This window comes from Anomalospiza imberbis, chromosome 28, assembly GCF_031753505.1.
Source record: "Anomalospiza imberbis isolate Cuckoo-Finch-1a 21T00152 chromosome 28, ASM3175350v1, whole genome shotgun sequence".
Classification (NCBI taxonomy): Eukaryota; Metazoa; Chordata; class Aves; order Passeriformes; family Viduidae; genus Anomalospiza; species Anomalospiza imberbis.
The window spans coordinates 4,288,632-4,310,757 of record NC_089708.1 but is presented as its reverse complement, the minus strand read 5'-3'; the positions used below and the strand labels follow the sequence as shown (position 1 = coordinate 4,310,757).

Genomic DNA, 22,126 nt, shown 5'->3' with positions numbered 1-22,126 from the left:
CCATTCAGCCCCAAAAAGGGCACTGGGTGGGATCTGAGGTCTCTTTGAACCCAAAATGGGCACTGGGTGGGATCTGAGGTCCCTTTGAACCCAAAATCGGTGCTGGGTGGGATCTGAGGTCCCTTTCAGCCCTAAAAGGGCCCTGGATGGGATCTGAGGTCCCTCTGAGCCCTAAAAGGGCACCGGGTGGGATCTGAGGTCTCTTTGAATCCAAAAAGGGCCCTGGTGGGATCTGAGGTCCCTTTCAGCCCCAAAAAGGGCACTGGGTGGGATCTGAGGGCCCTTTCAACCCAAAAAGGGCTCTGGGTGGGATGTGAGGTCTCTTTGAACCCAAAAAGGGCCCTGGTGGGATCTGAGGTCTCTTTGAACCCAAAAAGGGCACCGGGTGGATCTGAGGTCCCTTTCAGCCCTAAAAGGGCCCTGGTGGGATCTGAGGTCCCCTTCAGCCCACACCATCCCATGATTCCATGGATCAAGGGCAATCAAACCTGAACAGACACAGTGACAACGTCCTGGCTGCTGTCACCCTGTCCTCACACCCCAGAGATGGAACAGCCACACCTGGCAGGGCCAGGAGCTGCCCAGGGCGAGCAAGGAGAGGTGTCCCCCTTACCTGAGGGCCCTGGGGCTGCTCCTCCAGCTGGGGCTGTGCCGTGCCCAGCCCCCGCCTGGCTCAGGGTGCCCACGCGGCCCGGCTGTCCCCGCAGCGTCACCGTGATGGTGGCCGGGGCCTTCAGGCCTGCAGAGCACACAGAGAATGTCCCTGAGACACAGGGATGGCGCAGGCCACCTCCAAACAGGGCTGGGGCTTCCCTCAGAGGGGCTGCTCGGGCAGCACAGCCCACAGAGCAGGAGGAGCTTTGGGGAAAACAGCTCCAGGCACCGGCAGCACCTCCCTCCATGCCCGCCCTCCCGCTCACCTGCGGCCTGGTTGGAGATGTGGGCCAGCCCGGGCAGGCTGCTGGCCAGCTTGGCCAGCCCCCCGTTGCTCAGCAGCTGGTGGATGGCCGTGGGCTTGCCGCTGGCCGAGGCCCCCAGGGCCAGCGAGGTGGCCACGGGGATGGTGCGCACCACGGCGCCCGTGTCCGTGCTGATGGCAGCCAGGCTCTGCAGGGCCCCGGGAGCCTTCAGGGCCGAGCTCTGCAAGGACAGAGAGCAGCCCTGAGCCCCTTTAGGCCCGGGCCAGGCCGAGCTCTGCAAGGACAGAGGGCAGCCCTGAGCCCCTTCAGGCCCGAGCTCTGCAAGGACAGAGGGCAGCCCTGAGCCCCTTTAGGCCCGGGCCAGGCCGAGCTCTGCAAGGACAGAGGGCAGCCCTGAGCCCATTTAGGCCCGGGCCAGGCCGAGCTCTGCAAGGACAGAGGGCAGCCCTGAGCCCCTTTAGGCCGGAACTCTGCAAGGACGAACTCTGCAAGGACAGAGGGCAGCCCTGAGCCCCTTTAGGGCCGAGCTCTGCAAGGACAGAGGGCAGCCCTGAGCTCCTTTAGGCCCGGGCTCTGCAAGGACAGAGGGCAGCCCTGAGCCCCTTTAGGCCCGAGCTCTGCAAGGACAGAGGGCAACCCTGAGCCCCTTTAGTCCCGAGCTCTGCAAGGACAGAGGCCAACCCTGAGCCCCTTTAGGGCCGAGCTCTGCAAGGACAGAGGGCAGCCCTGAGCTCCTTTAGGCCCAGGCTCTGCAAGGACAGAGGGCAGCCCTGAGCCCCTTTAGGCCCAGGCTCTGCAAGGACAGAGGGCAGCCCTGAGCCCCTTTAGGCCCGGGCCAGGCCGGGATGGCCACTCCTCTCTCCAGCAGAGCCGTTGGGGGTTCCACACTTCTCCCCGGCCACGGGCAGGGCTGGTCCCGGTGGATTTGTCCCTCCCAGCCTGAGGGGGACAAAGCGGGACCCTGAGAGGTCCCAGTGTGGCTTTTCCCACTGCTCGCTCCCCGTCTGTTCTCCAGCTCAGCGGTTTGGGGCTGCCTGCACAGCAAGAGCTGCTCACAGGAACACCCAGAGCTCAGCCCTCATCTCCCATCCAGGCTCCCTCTGCCTCCCAAAACCTCCTCTGCCCCGTGGGGGCTCCAGAGGCTGCTCACCTGCACAGGTGAGCCGGCGGCCGCTGCGCCGGGGGCCAGGCTGGAGGCCTTGGTGCCCATGTCCTGCAGGCTGAAGCTCAGCCCCTGGAGCAGGCTGCTGGCAGAGGCTGCTCCTGAAAACCCAGGGGAGGACAAGGTCAGCCTGGGAGGGTTCACCAGCACCAAATTCTGGGGCTGCCCCGGGGCTGCAGAGCTGTTCTTCAACCTGAGGTCACTGGGGATCCTCCCACAGCTCGTTCATGGGATCAGGGAATGTCCTGAGTGGGAAGGGACCCATTGGGACCATCCAATCCAGCCTGGGAGCCCTGCACAGACACCCCAAAATCCCACCCTGGGCATCCCTGGGAACCCTGCACAGACACCCCAAAATCCCACCCTGGGCATCCCTGGGAACCCTGCACAGACACCCCAAAATCCCACCCTGGCAGCCCTGCACAGACACCCCAAAATCCCACCCTGGGAACCCTGCACAGACACCCCAAAATCCCACCCTGGGCATCCTGCACAGACACCCCAAAATCCCAGCCTGGGAACCCTGCACAGACACCCCAAAATCCCACCCTGGGAGCCCTGCACAGACACCCCAAAATCCCACCCTGGGCATCCTGCACAGGAACCCCAAAATCCCACCCTGGGCATCCCTGGCAGCCCTGCACACCCCAAAATCCAACCACTCCTGGACTCCGGCAGCCTTGGGGCCGTGCCCGTTCCCTGGGCAGTGCCCAGCACCCTCTGGGGACAGAACCCTTCCCAAAACCCACCCCAAACCTCCCCCCCACTGGGGACAGAACCCTTCCCAAAACCCCCCAAGCCCCCCTGGCCCGTTTCCTGCTGCAGCTGCAGAGGGGTGGCTGTGGAGCACCGCAGCTTTTGGGGTTTTGGTGTTTTACACACAAATGCCACAGCCCCCCGCAGCAAAGCCCCACCTCAGCCAGGCCGGGAAGGGCGAGGAGAGGCTCCCCCAAACCCTGTGAGCTCTCCCCTGGTACCTGGCAGGGCGGTGGCCGGCTGGGCTGGCAGGCCGTGGCTGCTGCTGGCCACCAGCCGGCTCTGCAGGGCGTGGAAGGCGCTGGGGGTGGAGCTGCTGGGCTGAGCCGGGCTCAGCGAGGCCTCTGCGCTTGAGCTCAGCCTAAAAGGGAAGGGAGAGACTCCGGTGAGGGCTGGGACAGAGAGCCGGCACTGCCCCGGCAGCCAGGGCGGCGGGAGAAGGGAGCTGAGCTGCACAAGCACAGCTGGAAGGCTGGAAAAAAAACCTAAAAATCATCCATTCCAAGAGAAGCTTCCAGGGTAGCAGCCAAATCCAAGGATTTCCAAACTGGGAGAGCTTGGTGGCTGTGTTCACCTGCCAGGGTCACCCTGCCCCAAAAGGCACTGAGCCTGCAGGGCACTGTCCCTGCCTAAACCCCACTTTTTATTTATTTAAAATTGAATTCTATAAATAAATTAGATTTTATTTATTTCTTTAAAACCAGGTCTTCTTCCTCTCCTATCCCAGGTCACAGAATCCTGGGATGGTTTGGGCTGGAAAGGGCCTTCAAGCCCACCCAGTGCCACCAGCAGGGACACCTCCCCCTGCCCCAGGTCACGGTGAGCCCTGTCCAACACCTCCATGGCTCCTCTGGGAATGGGATCAGCCAGAGCCCAGCTCCCCAGAGCTTCAAAATGTTTCCATTTCAGGATGGGGAAAAGGTGTCAAGGTGAGATTTTTACTCCCCAGCAGCGCACAGCTCATGCCCTTCACGAGCTGATTTGGGGCTCCCCTCCCTTGTCTTTGCAAAGGTGCCGGAAGGGAAGGATTAAGCGCAGAATTTCAGCCAAAGCCACCACAAAGACAGAGATAAACAAACCTGAGGTTGGGAAACCACAGCAGACACAAGCACAGCCCCAGCACCTCCACTCCTGCCATCCCCAGGCCCCACTGGAGTTTCCAGGAGCCCCAGAGCCTCCCCCACGCCAGAAAATTCCAGTGGCGAGCAAGACACCGGAAAGCTCCACATGCAGGAGAGAAAGACCCCCCAAAATTCCCAAATTCCCACTCACTTGGGGGTGGAGAGCAGCCCCGAGAGCTCCTTGGTGCTGGACACGGCTTGGCCCAGGGGCAGCGGCTTCCCGGAGACAACTGCAAGACAAGAAGGAGAATGCTCAGCTCCTGTGGCCCACAGATCCTCTGGGATCCCCCTTTTTCCAAGTACCCATCCAGCTCCCAGAGCATCTCCTGCAGGAATCCCAGACTGGGAGGAGCAAAATCCAGTTAGAGCACACAAATGATGGAATTGCAGAGGCAGGAGGGAAGGAATCGCCTCCCGAAATCTCTAAGGAACCTCAGGCCCCTGGCACCAAATGCAGATCTCTCTCCTAAAGGTCCTCTCCACTAATCCCCTCCTGTTCCAGGGATGGATTGCTGGGTCTGGGTGATTTTGTAAGGATTCTTGGTTCAAGACACTTTACAAAATACACAGGGATGCGACAAGTCACGGAATTTGTTTATTGCAGCACTGGGGGATACAACTGCATTCCTTCCTCGTGCATTCCTCCTGGCAAAGAGGCAATTCTCGTTTGGGTTCATGTTTACTTCTGCAATTCATTTCCTTTCTGTGGAAAGAAGTAAAGTTCGGAAAATTAAAAATAATTAAAAAAAAATAAATTATTCTGGAAAGCAGAGGTTTTCCAAGCTGCCAGAAGATCAAGTGAAACCTTCCAGAAGGACGTGGATTTGTGTCCTGTGGCAGCTCAGAGATGCTGAAAGGTGCTTGGAAAGGAGCAGAGTCATTCCCCAGCTTCGAACACCTCAGATTTCCCAGCAGGATGGAGCTGCTGGCCCCCGATTCCACAAGTTCCACGAGCAGGGGCTGCTCTGTGGGAGGAAGGTGCTGAGTCCTGAGGGACAGCAGCCAGAGCTTTGGGGCTCTCCTGTGACGGCTCAGGGCAGGAAGATGGAGCCCACCAGCTCTTCCTGGGCATTTCCTGGGCTGCAGAGGCAGGATGGGAGCCGGGGTTTGCTCGGATGTGAATCCCAGGGGTGCCTGCCACACCCCAGGGGGATCAGCAGAGCGGGCAGCTCGGCTGGGTGGGGGATCTGGAGGGCACAGAACTCTTCCAGAGGGAGCAACTTGGCCAAGATCCCTCAAGCAGCAGCGGGGGTCCAGGCGGGAGGAACGCGGAGAGAGGGGTCCAGCAGCACCAGCAGCACCAGCAGCACCAGAACCCTGCTCCCAGCAGGACCAGCAGGACCAGAACCCTGCTCCCAGCAGCACCAGCAGGACCAGAACCCTGCTCCCAGCAGCACCAGCAGCACCAGAACCCTGCTCCCAGCAGCACCAGCAGCACCAGAAGCTGCTCCCAGCAGCACCAGCAGGACCAGAACCCTGCTCCCAGCAGCACCAGCAGCACCAGCACCCTGCTCCCAGCAGGACCAGAACCCTGCTCCCAGCAGCACCAGCAGCACCAGAACCCTGCTCCCAGCAGCACCAGCAGGACCAGAACCCTGCTCCCAGCAGCACCAGCAGCACCAGAACCTGCTCCCAGCAGCACCAGCAGCACCAGAACCTGCTCCCAGCAGCACCAGCAGCACCAGCACCCTGCTCCCAGCAGGACCAGAACCCTGCTCCCAGCAGCACCAGCAGGACCAGAACCTTGCTCCAGCAGCACCAGCACCCTGCTCCCAGCAGCACCAGCACCCTGCTCCCAGTAGCACCAGTACCCTACTCCCAGTAGCACCAGCACCCTGCTCCCAGTAGCACCAGTAGCACCAGCACCCTGCTCCCAGTAGCACCACCACTCTACTCCCAGTAGCACCAGCACTCTGCTCCCAGCAGCAGCTCCAGGCCTCTGGAGGAAGGTGCATGACCAGAGGGAGGTGCAGGATCCCATCCCAGCTCCAGGCTGTTTCTCAGGAGTGTGCAATTCCAAGGCCCCCCCCCCAGCCACTCACACTGGCTGTCAGCACCTTTCCCCTGCAGCTAAATCCTCCAAAAACCAGGCCTAAGGCAAAGCAGGCCCAAGGCAAAGCAGGCCCAAGGCAAAGCAGGCCCAAGGCAAAGCAGGCCCAAGGAAAACGAAGCCCAAGGAAAAACAAGCCTAAGGAAAACCAAGCCTAAGGAACAGCAGGGGTAAGGAAAAACAAGCCTAAGGAAAACCAAGCCTATGGAAAAGAAGGGCTAAGGAACAGCAGGCCTAAGGAAAACCAAGCCTAAGGAAAAGCAGGCCTAAGGAAGCGCAGCTCCCTCCCCGCCAGGCCCTGCCGGGTGCCATGGCCAGGTCCCAACTCACTTTCAGCCTGGGTGCTGAGGGCTGCTCCGGTGCCCGTGCCATCTCCGTGGGAGACAATGGTCACCTTGATTTTGGCTCGTTTGGAGGCCTTGGTGGCCTGGGTGGGGCTGGGGCTCTGCGGCCTCTTCAGCTGCACTCTGACATCTCTGTCAGCCCCCTCCGAGGGCTCCGAGGCCACGGCAACTGGGGGACACAGAAGGGGCTGTTGGAGCGCCCAGGGCGGCTCGGGGTGCCAGGAGGGGAACGTGGCCAACGCACAGCTCCCAGTGTGCCAGCCTGCACAGCTCCCAGTGTGCCAGCCTGCACAGCTCCCAGTGTGCCAGCCTGCCCAGCTCCCAGTGTGCCAGCCTGCCCAGCTCCCAGTGTGCCAGCCTGCCCAGCTCCCAGTGTGCCAGCCTGCACTGCTCCCTCTGTGCCAGCCTGCACAGCTCCCTCTGTGCCAGCCTGCTCAGCTCCCTCTGTGCCAGCCTGCACAGCTCCCAGTGTGCCAGCCTGCACAGCTCCCTCTGTGCCAGCCTGCACAGCTCCCAGTGTGCCAGCCTGCACAGCTCCCTCTGGCAAACTTTCCCAAAGCCATCCCTGATCCATAAGAACCTTCACAAATCCATCCTTGATCCATCAGAACCTTCACAAATCCATCCCTGATCCATCAGAACCTTTCCAAAGCCATCCTTGATCCATCAGAACCTTTCCAAATCCATCCTTGATCAATCAGAAGCTTTCCAAATCCATCCTTGATCAATCAGAACCTTCCCAAATCCATCCCTGATCCATCAGAACCTTCCCAAATCCATCCCTGATCCATCAGAACCTTCCCAAATCCATCCCTGATCCATCAGAACCTTCCCAAATCCATCCCTGATCCATCAGAACCTTTCCAAATCCATCCTTGATCAATCAGAACCTTTCCAAATCCATCCTTGATCCATCAGAACCTTCACAAATCCATCCCTGATCCATCAGAACCTTTCCAAATCCATCCTTGATCCATCAGAGCCTTCACAAATCCATCCTTGATCCATCAGAACCTTCCCAAAGCTGTCCCTGATCCATCAGAACCTTTCCAAATCCATCCCTGATCCATCAGAACCTTCCCAAAGATGTCCCTGACCCATCAGAACCTTTCCAAAGCCATCCCTGTCCCTGAGCTCTGTGTTCTTCCCTAATCCTCAGGCCAAGCCGTGCTGCTGCGTGTCCACCCCTGGCTGTCCCTCGTGTCCCCAGCTGTGTCACACTGGTGTCCACACCCCCAGCACAGGAAAGGGTTAAACACCAAGCTCCAGTCCATCGGAGCAATCCAGACTCCATGGGGAGCAGGAGGAGCTCAGCAAAGCCTGAGATTTCTCCACGGGGAGCAGGAGGAGCTCAGCAAAGCCTGAGATTTCTCCATGAGGAGCAGGAGGAGCTCAGCAAAGCCTGAGATTTATCCATGGGGAGAAGGAGGAGCTCAGCAAAGCCTGAGATTTATCCACGGGGAGCAGGAGGAGCTCAGCAAAGCCTGAGATTTCTCCATGAGGGGCAGGAGGAGCTCAGCAAAGCCTGAGATTTATCCATGGGGAGAAGGAGGAGCTCAGCAAAGCCTGAGATTTATCCACGGGGAGCAGGAGGAGCTCAGCAAAGCCTGAGATTTCTCCATGAGGGGCAGGAGGAGCTCAGCAAAGCCTGAGATTTATCCATGGGGAGCAGGAGGAGCTCAGCAAAGCCTGAGATTGATCCATGAGGGACAGGAGGAGCTCAGCAAAGCCTGAGATTTATCCATGGGGAGCAGGAGGAGCTCAGCAAAGCCTGAGATTGATCCATGAGGGACAGGAGGAGCTCAGCAAAGCCTGAGATTTCTCCATGAGGAGCAGGAGGAGCTCAGCAAAGCCTGAGATTTATCCACGGGGAGCAGGAGGAGCTCAGCAAAGCCTGAGATTTCTCCACGGGGAGCAGGAGGAGCTCAGCAAAGCCTGAGATTTATCCACGGGGAGCAGGAGGAGCTCAGCAAAGCCTGAGATTTCTCCATGAGGGACAGGAGGAGCTCAGCAAAGCCTGAGATTTATCCATGGGGAGCAGGAGGAGCTCAGCAAAGCCTGAGATTTCTCCATGAGGGGCAGGAGGAGCTCAGCAAAGCCTGAGATTTCTCCATGAGGGGCAGGAGGAGCTCAGCAAAGCCTGAGATTTATCCACGGGGAGCAGGAGGAGCTCAGCAAAGCCTGAGATTGATCCATGAGGGGCAGGAGGAGCTCAGCAAAGCCTGAGATTTCTCCACGGGGAGCAGGAGGAGCTCAGCAAAGCCTGAGATTTACCCACGGGGAGCAGGAGGAGCTCAGCAAAGCCTGAGATTTTTCCACGGGGAGCAGGAGGAGCTCAGCAAAACCTGAGATTTCTTCATGAGGGGCAGGAGGAGCTCAGCAAAGCCTGAGATTTACCCACGGGGAGCAGGAGGAGCTCAGCAAAGCCTGAGATTTCTCCATGAGGGGCAGGAGGAGCTCAGCAAAGCCTGAGATCTCTGCTGGCAAAGAGGGCCCTGGGCCGGAGCTCCGAAGAGCAGAGAAGCACAAAGCAGGGGACGCGCTGGGGACGCGCTGGGGACACAGCCCCAGAGGAAGGGGAGGAGGAGGATGATGGAGGAAGGCAGCAGAGACAGAGAGAAGGAGGGAGACAGGCAGAGAGACAGCGAGGGTGAGGAGCTACTCACCAAAGAGACACGGGGAGGTGCCAGGAGGAAGAGCTTTCCTCACCAGCACGTTTTGTTTCAGAAAAGCAGCAAGCTGAGCTGAAATGAACCAGAGAGAATCCCCGAATCACAGCCCGGCTCTGCAGGGGACAGGGCTCCGGGGACACCGCCGGGACCCCCGGGTGGGGACCCTGGAGCAGGCAGAGCTCCGGACAGCACGGATCCCGCCGTGGGAGCACAGCCTGGCATGGCTCATTCCCAACAAAGAGCCCTCTCCAGCCAGTGGGACAGCGCTGGGAGGGGAGCAGGGCTGAGCTGGGCTGAGCTGGGCTTGGCTGGGCTGAGCTGGGCCTGGCTGGGCTGAGCTGGGCCTGGCTGGGCTGAGCTGGGCTTGGCTGGGCCTGGCTGGGCTGAGCTGGGCTTGGCTGGGCTTGGCTGGGCCTGGCTGGGCCTGGCTGGGCCGAGGGCCTGAGAGCAGCTGGGAGATGGGAGCCAGCACTGCCCTGAGCAGCTCCATCTGGGAATCTCCACGGCATTCCCAAGAAAACTGGGAATAACCCCAGCATTCCTGACAAAACCAGGCACTGGGAACAATCCCAGCATTCCTGACAGAACCAGGCACTGGGAATTAAATTCCAGCATTCCTGACAGAACCAGGCCCTGGGAATTAAATTCCAGCATTCCTAACAAAACCAGGCACCAAGAATCATGACAGCATTCCCAACAGCATTCCTGACAGAACCAGGCACTGGGAACAACCCCAGCATTCCTGACAGAACCAGACACTAGGAATTAATCCCAGCACTCCTGACAGAACCAGGCACTGGGAATTAAATTCCAGCATTCCTAACAAAACCAGGCACCAGGAATCAACCACAGCACTCCTGAAAGAACCAGGCTCTGGGAATTAACCCCAGCATTCCTGAAAGAACCAGGCTCTGGGAATTAATCCCAGCATTCCCGACAGAACTAGGCACCAGGACACAGCTCCACCACAGAGCCTCCTCCTGCGTCCCTCAGAACACAGCCCTTCAGTCCCTGGGCTGAGGAATGAAGGCAGATCCAAGCTCCAGCTTCCTCCTGGAGCCCATCCCCGAGCCAGGAGGGACCTGCAGGGCCACAGCTGCAGGTGACACTGCTGCAGGTGACACCCATGGACCTGCAGGGTCACAGCTGCAGGTGACACCCATGGACCTGCAGAGGTTACAGCTGCAGGTGACACCCATGGACGTGCAGGGTCACAGCTGCAGGTGACACTGCTGCAGGTGACACCCATGGATGGAGCTGCAGGGTCACAGCTGCAGGTGACACCCACCAGCCTGTCCAGGTCTGTCCTGAGCACGGCAAGGAGAAGGGAGGATGCAGAGCCATCCCCAGGTGCTGCTGGATTTTGCCAGGAGGGCTCCTCAGCCACAAAAGCACTCCCTCAACTCCCCAAGCTCACCACCAGACTGAAGGTTTTTTACCAACCTCCAACAGGACACAAAACCCCACAGCTCAAGCTGGTTCCTTCTCCACAGCAGGTTTTCCACAGGATGGTTCTGGAATTCCCCACATCCCACAGTTTCCACCTTAACCATATCCTAAGCACCTTCAGGGTCTCCCCCAGGCAGCCCTGAGGGCGACACCAGACCAGGGTGTCCCAAAAGGATCAGAGCATGGCTACAGGGGGTTTGGTCAGCCAGAGAGAGAATCCTTCCCACTTCCAACAGCAGCAAAGCTCCACAAGCTGCAGAAACACCATTTCCAACCCAATTCCAACCCTCCAAGGCTGTGACATGAGCTGAGCTGCAGAGAAAGCTGCCACGAGGCGCCTGGAATTCAACACAGGACAGGGAAAATAAAAACCTACACAGGTCCAGAGAGAGAAACCCCCAAAATTCCGGCTGCTGGAAGGCTGGGGAAGCTGCAGGGAATTACCTTGTGCCTGCTTGTGGGTCAGGACAGCGTCTGGCCTGGGCAGCTGCCTCCTCTGCAGCTGCGTGGGGCCCACCTGGCTGGGCTTGGGCAGGGCCAGGGCGGCCACCTTGGTCTTGGGGCTGGACGTGGGGCTGCTGGACACGCTGGACAGGTCCTGCTGGGACAGAGGGACACTCAGCCCACGGCTGCCTGAGGCAGCCCTGGCCCTGAGCACTCATTTCCCTCACCGTGAGAATCCTGGGATTTTTAAGGCTGGATCAAGGGCCATTGTCAAGGGCAGGGTCACCATCAAGCCCTGTCCCTCAGTGCCATATCCAGCTGTGTTTTGAAACATCCCAGGGGTGGTGACACCACCAGCCTGTTCCAAAGCCTTACAACCCTTCCCATGAGATAATATTCCCAAATCTCTCATCTAAACCACCCCTGTGGCCACACCCCGCCAGGTACCCTCTCACCTCCCTCTCCCAGCGCTCAGCACAGATTTTGGTGGCACAAAAGCCCCTCTCTGCACACCCCCAGCTGGAATTAGGCTGGGAAGAGCCCCCACCTCGGAGCCTGAGGGCGAGGCTGGCACTTTGGCTGCAGGGGAGGCGGGTCTGCTGCTCCTCTCGGGCAGCTCGAAGGACAGATCCCTCCTGCTGCAGTCACGGGGCTTCTTCTTCCTCTCGGCGTCCAGGTCGCGGGGCTCGGAGCCCGAGTGGCTCTCGGCCCGGGTCAGCACCCCTGTCAGGAAGTCTGCAATCTCATCCTGGGAATTTTGGGATAAACAGCGGGATTCAGTGCTGGGCAGGTCTCTGAGCAATGGATCTCCAAAGCTCGAAGCACGGAAATGAAGCATTCCCACGGGGATACACTGTGGGTTTGGTATTCTGCAGGAAATCCCCAAAACATCACAGAGAGGATGTAGATCTCTCAGCGAAGCTCACACAAAGCACTGATTTAGGACTTGTGGGGAAAAAACCACAATGGCTCTTCCCAAAATGCTGCTGGGCCCCCGAGCAGACGTGTTGGGACATTCAGGAAACTGCTCAGGTTAAGGGGCACCCCCAGGGATCTCCCACCTCCCTTCCAAACCCCCCTCAGGAGAAGATTCCCCCCAATCCAACCCATCCCTGCTGTAGCCTGGGACCCTCCAGCACAGACTCCTTGCTTTCCCTGACCCCTGTGGGTACCTGGATGCACCTGTCCACCATGCTCTGGGTCAGGCCTTCCGACTTCTTTTTGGCTTTGCTTATCCTAGGGGCAAAAAAGAACCAAAACAGGTGGAAATCCACGCTCTTCCACGAGCACACTCCCATCATTCTTCACCCGATGAGGACAAAGATCCTTTTTGTGACTCCCCAAAACCAACCTGACATTTCAGAGCTCTGCCTTCACACCCAGTGTCAGTTTTAGGTTTCTTTCTTTCCTCTCCTTTACGGATTTTCACTACTAGAGATTCCGGACTCCTGTGATGCTCCAAAACCTCCTCTGTGCTGCTGGGTGCAGCCCTAAATTGAGCCCAGCCCTAAAGCAGGCCCATTCCCATACAGGTTTTTCCTGCAGTTATTCCCAATACGGACAAGTCTGGAGTATTTCCTTGCAATTCCCACCTCGTTCCAACACCAGATTCGGGGTTGGTGTCCCCAGCACGCTCAGGTGCTGCCCAGAATTCCCAGGAAGAGAGAGCCCAGGTGGCAGAGCCTCACCTGAGGTTGTCATCTGCTCCTCCCACCACCACCATGCTGTTGTCCGCCCGGATCTTCTCCCGGAAATCCTCCATGGCTTCCACGTTGCACTGCAGGGAGTTCTGCCCGATGACGAAGAGCACCGGGGTCTTCATCTCCAGGAGGGGGTCATCCACATCCTGCAACAGGGCTGGGATGGAGCCGAGGAGTTTCCAGGGGCGAGGCCCAGTGGGATTTACTGAGGCTGGAGGGAAACTCTGCTTGAGCTGCAGCGTGCCCCAGAAAATGGAGCAGGAAATGGAGCCTTTCCAAGGGAATTCCACTGCCCTGGGAAGGAGCCCCTGCCCAGCGTGGCTGTGTCCATCACCAGTCCCTATCCAGTCACACCCAAAAGGGACAAGTCCGGGCTCCGTGGAAATGACACAGAAAATGAGGGACACAGGACATGGATAACGGAGCCAGGACAGGGATAACGAGGGACACGGGACAGGGATAACGAGGGACACGGGACAGGGATGACGAGGGACACGGGACAGGGATGACGAGGGACACGGGACAGGGATGACGAGGGACACGGGACAGGGATAACCAGGGACACGGGACAGGGATAACCAGGGACACGGGACAGGGATAACGGAGCCAGGACAGGGATAACGAGGGACACGGGACAGGGATAACCAGGGACACGGGACAGGGATGACGAGGGACACGGGACAGGGATGACGAGGGACACGGGACAGGGATAACGAGGGACACGGGACAGGGATAACGGAGCCAGGACAGGGATAACGAGGGACACGGGACAGGGATAACCAGGGACACGGGACAGGGATAACGAGGGACACGGGACAGGGATGACAAGGGACACGGGACAGGGATAACGGAGCCAGGACAGGGATAACGAGGGACACGGGACAGGGATAACGAGGGACACGGGACAGGGATAACGAGGGACACAGGACAGGGATAACAGAGCCAGGCCGTGGATATCGAGGGATCCAGGCCATGGATAAGGAGGGACACAGGCCCCCAGGAAGGAGCCCCAAAACCACACCGCAGCAGAGACAAGCCAAGAGCACTCCTCACACCAGCTATGGCATCAAGAATCCCACCAGGGTTGCTACAGCCCCTCCTCTGAGAGCAACAGCTCCTCCAAACCACACTCACACCCACATTCCCCCAAAAAATCAGCCTCGGACTTCCAGGAACCATTCCAAAAAACAACCCAGGGAGGTTTAAAGACAAGCAGGGTTCTTTAAGCAGCTCCATCTGGCCCTTACCCCTCTGGGGCCGTCCACGGTGAGCAGTGGGAAGCCAAGGCACACGACGGCAGTGACATATTCCATCACGGAAACCTGGGCAGGGAGAGAGCAGTCAGCATTCCCAGAGCCCAGCAGGGACACGTTCCATCACTCAGCATTCCCAGAGCCCAGCAGGGACACGTTCCATCACTCAGCATTCCCAGAGCCCAGCAGGGACACGTTCCATCACTCGGCATTCCCAGAGCCCAGCAGGGACACGTTCCATAGGTCAGCATTCCCAGAGCCCAGCAGGGACACGTTCCATAGGTCAGCATTCCCAGAGCCCAGCAGGGACACGTTCCATCACTCGGCATTCCCAGAGCCCAGCAGGGACACGTTCCATCACTCAGCATTCCCAGAGCCCAGCAGGGACACGTTCCATCACTCAGCATTCCCAGAGCCCAGCAGGGACACGTTCCATCACTCAGCATTCCCAGAGCCCAGCAGGGACACGTTCCATCACTCGGCATTCCCAGAGCCCAGCAGGGACACATTCCATAGGTCAGCATTCCCAGAGCCCAGCAGGGACACGCTCCATCACTCGGCATTCCCAGAACACAGCAGGGACACGTTCCATCACTCGGCATTCCCAGAGCCCAGCACATCCCGGGAATGAAGGCTGCTTTGCCAGGCTCCTGACATTTCCCAGGACGGAGCAGCCACAGCTCCTCTGGGAATTCCATCCCAGCCAGGAATTCCTTCCCAATATCCCTCCATCCCTGCCCGTGGGCACTGGGAAGCCATTCCCTGTGTCTTGTCCCTCCATCCCTTGTCCCCAGTCCCTCTCCAGCTCTCCTGGAGCCCCTTCAGGCCCTGGAATGTGCTGGAAGCTCTCCCTGGAGCCTTCCCTTCTCCAGGTGACCATTCCCAGCTCATCCTGGAGCTTTCTCTTCTCCAGGTGACCATTCCCAGCTCATCCTGGAGCCTTCCCTTCTCCAGGTGACCATTCCCAGCTCATCCTGGAGCCTTCCCTTCTCCAGGTGACCATTCCCAGCTCATCCTGGAGCCTTCTCTTCTCCAGGTGACCATTCCCAGCTCATCCTGGAGCCTTCTCTTCTCCAGGTGACCATTCCCAGCTCATCCTGGAGCCTTCCCTTCTCCAGGTGACCATTCCCAGCTCATCCTGGAGCCTTCTCTTCTCCAGGTGACCATTCCCAGCTCATCCTGGAGCCTTCTCTTCTCCAGGTGACCATTCCCAGCTCTCCCAGCCTGGCTCCAGAGGCTCCAGCCCTGGAGCAGCTCCGTGGCCTCCTCTGGACCTGCTCTAACAGACCCACACCCTTCCCGTGCCCCCCGAGGACACGGCACTGGGGGGACACTCACGTGACAGGCCACCAAGGCACCCGTGTTCCACCCGATCAGGATGATCTGCTTGTGAGAGAAGTGGTTGTGGATCTGTGGGACACAAAACAAAGCTGGAGAGCTGGGACAGGCACTGCGGCAGTGCCCAGGGTGGCACAGCTCCCCCCGGCACGGGGCACAGGGGGACGGACGTCCCGCTGTCCCTCACCTCGGCCACCTTGCCCCTGACGGCGCCGATCATGTGCTCCAGGCACTGCAGCACCCCCACCCCGCTGCCGTTGTTCAGCAGGGACGTGGCGATGGGGATCACCTGCGAGGGAAAGGGGACATCACAGGGACAGCCAGCAGGGCTGGGGACAACGGCGGGAACAGCCAGAGCCACCCCACAGGGGAACCCCACAGAGGAACCCCACGGAGTCAGCCCCACAGAGCCACCCCACAGGGGAACCCCACAGAGCCAGCCCCACAGAGGAACCGCACAGAGGAACCCCACTGATCCAGATCACAGAGCCACCCCACAGGGGAACCCCACAGAGCCAGATCACAGAGCCACCCCACAGAGGAACCCCACAGGGGAACCCCACTGATCTAGATCACAGAGCCACCCCACAGGGGAACCCCACAGAGCCAGCCCCACAGAGGAACCGCACAGGGGAACCCCACAGAGCCAGCCCCACAGAGGAACCGCACAGAGGAACCCCACTGATCCAGATCACAGAGCCACCCCACAGGGGAACCCCACAGAGGAACCCCACAGAGCCAGCCCCACAGAGGAACCCCACTGATCCAGATCACAGAGCCACCCCACAGGGGAACCCCACAGAGGAACCCCACTGATCCAGCCCCACAGGGGAACCCCACAGAGAACCCCAATGATCCAGATCACAGAGCCACCCCACACAGGAACCCCACTGATCCAGCCCCACAGACCTTTCCCAGGCAGGAGAGCTGGGACTGCCAGAAGCGGTGCCGTCGGGACGTGGGGAACAGGGAGTTGGCGGGGCCGGAGGAAGCGATGAGGATCAGGGGGGATCCGGGCAGTTTGCTCTGCAAAGTCCAACAGGAGCCGTGTCAGGGACAGCAATGCTCCCAGGAAAGGCTCCCTGCCCCACGTGGAAGAGGGAAGGATCTTGCACAGCCAAAGCTCCCTCAGGATACCCAGGAGAATTTCTCCAACAGAAGGGACTCCCCTTTCTGAGGGACAGCTCCGGTCTCTGCTCCCTGCCACAGGGACAGGACACAGGGAACGGCTGGAGCTGGGCCAGGCCAGGCTCAGGCTGGATTTTGGGAAAGGTTCTGTCCCCAGAGGGTGCTGGGCACTGCCCAGGGAACGGGCACGGCCCCGAGGCTGCCGGACTCCAGGAGTGTTTGGATTTTGGGGTGTCTGTGCAGGGCCTGGGGTGGGATTTTGGAGTGTCTGTGCAGGGATGCCCAGGGTGGGATTTTGGAGTGTCTGTGCAGTGCCTGGGGTGGGATTTTGGAGTGTCTGTGCAGGGATGCCCAGGGTGGGATTTTGGAGTGTCTGTGCAGTGCCTGGGGTGGGATTTTAGGGTGTCTGTGCAGGGATGCCCAGGGTGGGATTTTGGAGTGTCTGTGCAGTGCCTGGGGTGGGATTTTAGGGTGTCTGTGCAGGGATGCCCAGGGTGGGATTTTGGAGTGTCTGTGCAGTGCCTGGGGTGGGATTTTAGGGTGTTTGTGCAGGGCCCGGGGTGGGATTTTGGAGTGTCTGTGCAGGGATGCCCAGGGTGGGATTTTGGGGTGTCTGTGCAGGGCCTGGGGTGGGATTTTGGGGTGTCTGTGCAGTGCCTGGGGTGGGATTTTAGGGTGTTTGTGCAGGGCCCGGGGTGGGATTTTGGAGTGTCTGTGCAGGGATGCCCAGGGTGGCATTTTGGGGTGTCTGTGGAAGGACAGGTTGGATTGATGATCCTGGTGGGTCCCTTCCCTTCATGGAGCAGGTCTAAAGCAGGGGCAGAAGAGCCCAGGGAGAGAACAGAGGCAGAACATGGGAAGACTAAAGCTGCCGTGGGACCCCCACACCCCCCAGGGCACTCACTGGTTTATTATGGGACAAAACACCCACTGCTGGGTCCCAGGGTCTCTTGAGCAGCAGGGACAGCGCCTCAGCCCCCGCTGCTCCCGTCTTGGCCGTGGAGGAGAGCAGCATCCTGTCGATCAGCGCAGGGATCTGCAAGCAGAGGCAGGGGAGGACTGAGAAAACGCACCCAAACCACGGGACAACAATTCCAGCCTCTCCCCTCTGCCAGCTGTGACAGCCAAGCCTCCCCCTGCTTTTATCACCTTTCCCTTCAGGGTCTGCAGGGCATCCAGGTATGCAGCCAGCACGGGCAGGCTCAGGGTCTCCACCAGCGTGGTGTGAAGCCACTGGATGAGTTTGGTGTCCCAGTTGACGCTGGCCAGGGCCTGGCGCACCCTGCGGGCACATTTATCCACGGCGATCCTCCTCAGCACGGGCTCGTTGCAGGCCTGGAAGCAGGAATTCCCAAAAAACAGCTCAGGGGAAGGAAGATGGAGCATGGCACTGCAGCCCCATCCCTAGGGAAATGTCAGCGTGGGCTGCCCAAACACCTGGAGCGAGGATAACATCTGGCGAGGAGCAGGAGGCTGAGGGGAGCCCTCAGAGCAACCCAAACCTTCCAAGGGGAGGCTCTGATCCCTGGGACAGGATCCAGGGAACGGCTGGAGCTGGGCCAGGCCAGGCTCGGGCTGGATTTTGGGAAAGGTTCTGTCCCCAGAGGGTGCTGGGCACTGCCCAGGGAACGGGCACGGCCCCGAGGCTGCCAGAGCTCCAGGAGTGGTTGAATTTTGGGGTGTCTGTGCAGTGCCTAGGGTGGGATTTTGGGGTGTCTGTGCAGGGCTGCCAGGGTGGGATTTTGGGGTGTCTGTGCAGGGCTGCCAGGGTGGGATTTTGGGGTGTCTGTGCAGCCCCTCTCACCCCCTCGTTGGCCAGGCGGGCCAGCCTGTCCGACTGCAGCGCTTTGTGGATCTTGTTGAACAGCTTGTTCTGGGCCATGGTCCAGCCCGTCCTGCGGGACAGACACAGCGGGGTCACCCACGAAACCACCAAACCATTCCTGCTTCCTCTGCTCTGGAATTGCCACCCCACCTGTTGACATGCTCCTCCTAGCCTGGATCCCTTTTCTCTAGAATTCCCAGCCCAGATTCCCTGCCATTCCCACCTGTTGACGTGCTCCCCCAAACCATATTCCCATTCCCAGCCCACATTCCCACCTGTTGACGTGCTCCTCCCAGACCAGATTCCGATTCCCAGCCCATATCCCCTGCTGTTCCCAGCCCAAATTCCCATTCCCAGCCCATATTCCCTGCTGTTCCCAGCCCAAATTCCCATTCCCAGCCCATATTCCCTGCTGTTCCCAGCCCAGATTCCCATTCCCAGCCCATATTCCCATTCCCAGCCCATATTCCCTGCTGTTCCCAGCCCAAATTCCCATTCCCAGCCCATATTCCCTGCTGTTCCCAGCCCAAATTCCCATTCCCAGCCCATATTCCCTGCTGTTCCCAGCCCAAATTCCCATTCCCAGCCCATATTCCCTGCTGTTCCCAGCCCAGATTCCCATTCCCAGCCCATATTCCCATTCCCAGCCCATATTCCCTGCTGTTCCCAGCCCAAATTCCCATTCCCAGCCCATATTCCCTGCTGTTCCCAGCCCAAATTCCCATTCCCAGTCCATATTCCCTGCTGTTCCCAGCCCAGATTCCCATTCCCAGCCCATATTCCCTGCTGTTCCCAGCCCAGATTCCCATTCCCAGCCCATATTCCCATTCCCAGCCCATATTCCCTGCTGTTCCCAGCCCAGATTCCCATTCCCAGCCCATATTCCCTGCTGTTCCCAGCCCAGATTCCCATTCCCAGCCCATATTCCCATTCCCAGCTCATATTCCCATTCCCAGCCCATATCCCCTGCTGTTCCCAGCCCATATTCCCATTCCCAGCCCCTATTCCCTGCTGTTCCCAGCCCAGATTCCCATTCCCAGCCCATATTCCCATTCCCAGCCCATATCCCCTGCTGTTCCCAGCCCCTATTCCCATTCCCAGCCCATATTCCCTGCTGTTCCCAGCCCAGATTCCCATTCCCAGCCCCTATTCCCATTCCCAGCCCCTATTCCCACCTGTTGACGTGCTCCTCCCAGTCGTCGGGCGGCGGGGGCGCGTCGGCGTCGGTGCGGGCGAACATGACGTGCCGCTCGCACTCGTTCATCACGCTCCGAGCCTTCTGGTTGTCGTACAGCGGCACCGGCGTGGGCGTCACCGTCTCCACGTCGATGGGGACATCGGCCTCCCTGCCACCCACACGGGGGTCAGGGCAACGACGGGGCACCCCGGGCGCTTGGGGGGGTTTCAGGGGGTTTGGGGGATCCAGGGGGGTTTGGGGTTCCCAGGGGTTGGGGGGTTCCCAGGGGTTGGGGGGATCCAGGGAGGTTTGGGGTTCCCAGGGGTTGGGGGGATCCAGGGGTTGGGGGGATCCAGGGAGGTTTGGGGTTCCAAGGGGTTGGGGGGATCCAGGGAGGTTTTGGGGTTCTCAGGGGTTGGAGGGATCCAGGGAGGTTTGGGGCTCCCAGGGGTTTGGGGTTCCCTGGGGTTGGGGGGATCCAGGGGGGTTTGAGGTTCCCAGGGGTTGGGGGGATCCAGGGAGGTTTGAGGTTCCCAGGGGTTGGGGGGATCCAGGGAGGTTTTGGGGTTCTCAGGGGTTGGAGGGATCCAGGGAGGTTTGGGGCTCCCAGGGGTTTGGGGTTCCCTGGGGTTGGGGGGATCCAGGGGGGTTTGAGGTTCCCAGGGGTTGGGGGGATCCAGGGAGGTTTGAGGTTCCCAGGGGTTGGGGGGATCCAGGGAGGTTTTGGGGTTCTCAGGGGTTGGAGGGATCCAGGGAGGTTTGGGGCTCCCAGGGGTTTGGGGTTCCCTGGGGTTGGGGGGATCCAGGGGGGTTTGAGGTTCCCAGGGGTTGGGGGATCCAGGGAGGTTTGAGGTTCCCAGGGGTTTGAGGGAATCCAGGGGGGTTTGGGGGATCCAGGGGGGTTTGGGGAATCCAGGGGGGTTTGGGGTTCCAGGGGGGTTTGAGGGATCCAGGGGGGTTTGGGCAGTGCTCCCAGGGATGCACAGGGTGGGCTTGACCCAGGGACCTTGGTACTCCTGGGCCATCAACTGGCGGCCCCTGGACTACCAAACCTAGCAGCTGAGACAGCCCAAACTGAGAAGTCTGGGCCCTCAAACCAAACCTATTCTGCACCTCCAAACTGATCTCCCTGAAGCCCCAAAACTGAGACCCCTGGACACCCCAAACCATGGCCCCTGCACACCCCCAAACCATGGCTCCTCGACACCCCTGGACACTCCAAACTGAGACCTCCTGACCCCCAAACGAAACTTATTCTGGACCCTCAAACTGATCTCCCTGAAGGCCCAAAAGAAGCATCCTGGACCACCGAACCTAGAGCCCCAAAACTGAGACCCCTGGACATCCCAAACCGAGACTCCTCACCGCACCCCTCACCCATCAGGACGCCCCCCAATTTCCCCCTCACAACTCCCCTGCTTGCCCTTATGATTGCCCCCAACCCCACAGGACCCCCTCCTTTCCCCTCAAAGCCCTTTAGCCCCACAGGACATCCCCCAGTTTCTTCCTCAGCCTCACAGGACCCCCCTCTTTTCCCTCACAGCCCCCTCAGTCCCACAGGACCCCCTCCTTTCTCCTCACAACCCCACAGGACCCCTTCCTTTCTCCTCACAACCCCACAGGACCCCCTCCTTTCCCCTCACAACCCCACAGAACCCCTTCCTTTCTCCTCACAACCCCACAGGACCCCTCCTTTCCCCTCACAGGCCCACAGGACCCCTCCTCTCTCCTCACAACCCCACAGGACCCCTTCCTTTCCCCTCACAGCCTCCTCAATCCCATATAACCCCCTCAGTCCCACAGGACCCCCTCCTTTCTCCTCACAACCCCACAGGACCCCCTCCTTTCCCCTCACAACCCCACAGGACCCCCTCCTCTCTCCTCACAACCCCACAGGACCCCCTCCTTCCCCCTCACAACCCCACAGGACCCCCTCCTTTCTCCTCACAGGCCCACAGGACCCCCTCCTTCCCCCTCACAAACCCACAGGACCCCTCCTTTCCCCTCACAACCCCACAGGACCCCTTCCTTTCCCCTCACAGCCTCCTCAATCCCATATAACCCCCTCACAGGCCCACAGGACCCCCTCCTTTCCCCTCACAACCCCACAGGACCCCCTCCTTTCCCCTCACAACCCCACAGGACCCCCTCCTTTCCCCTCACAAGCCTACAGAATCCCCTCCTTTCCCCTCACAACCCCACAGGACCCCTCCTTTCCCCTCACAGGCCCCTCAGCCCCACAGGACCCCCCCAGTCCCCCCTCTCCGAGCGGGCTCTCACGGGGCGCTGCCGAGGTGCCTCCGCGGGGTGAGGAAGAGGAGCCGGGCGGGCCGGGCGGCGCTGGCGTCCGGGTGCGCGCTCCAGGGCTTGGCGTAGCTGTGGTCGAGGCACACCAGGTCCAGCTCCCGCTCGTGGGCCGACAGCTGCAGCAGCAGCGACGTGCCCATCCTGCGGGCCGACCACTGCAGCTCGCGCTCCCGGTCGCGGTCGCGGTCGCCGGCGCGCTGCGACATGGCGGGAGCCCCGCCCCCCCGTCACGACCACGACGACAGCAGCGCCGCCGCCGCCGCCGCCGCCGCCCGCCCCTCGCGGCGCGCGCGTGCGCGCCGGGCGCGCCCCCGCCCCCTCCGCCCGCCCCGCGCCGGGCGCGCCCCCGCCTCCCCTCAGCGCGCCCCCGCGGCATTGTCCCCGTGGGGAGCGGCGACCCGCGGGGACCGGGGAATGTCCCCGGGATTGTCCCCGTGGGGAGCGGCGAGCCGCGGGGAGCGGGGAATGTCCCCGGGATTG

The 22,126-nt window shown here is 60.3% G+C and overlaps 1 protein-coding gene across 1 annotated transcript; it reads right to left on the bottom strand.

The window, feature by feature from the left end:
- Positions 1-482: 482 nt before the first annotated feature.
- On the bottom strand, positions 483-21,888 carry KANSL3 (KAT8 regulatory NSL complex subunit 3). Its single transcript, XM_068174361.1, is given in 21 exon segments — positions 483-488; positions 614-664; positions 666-739; positions 921-1,140; positions 2,071-2,183; positions 3,060-3,199; positions 4,111-4,189; positions 6,340-6,522; positions 10,919-11,072; positions 11,466-11,666; positions 12,091-12,154; positions 12,607-12,764; positions 13,866-13,940; positions 15,210-15,281; positions 15,397-15,498; positions 16,119-16,235; positions 17,242-17,373; positions 17,487-17,672; positions 18,142-18,232; positions 19,338-19,508; positions 21,620-21,888. Coding segments are annotated over 21 exon segments (2,622 nt in total). The 5' UTR covers positions 21,853-21,888.
- Between the last annotated feature and the right edge of the window lie 238 nt (positions 21,889-22,126).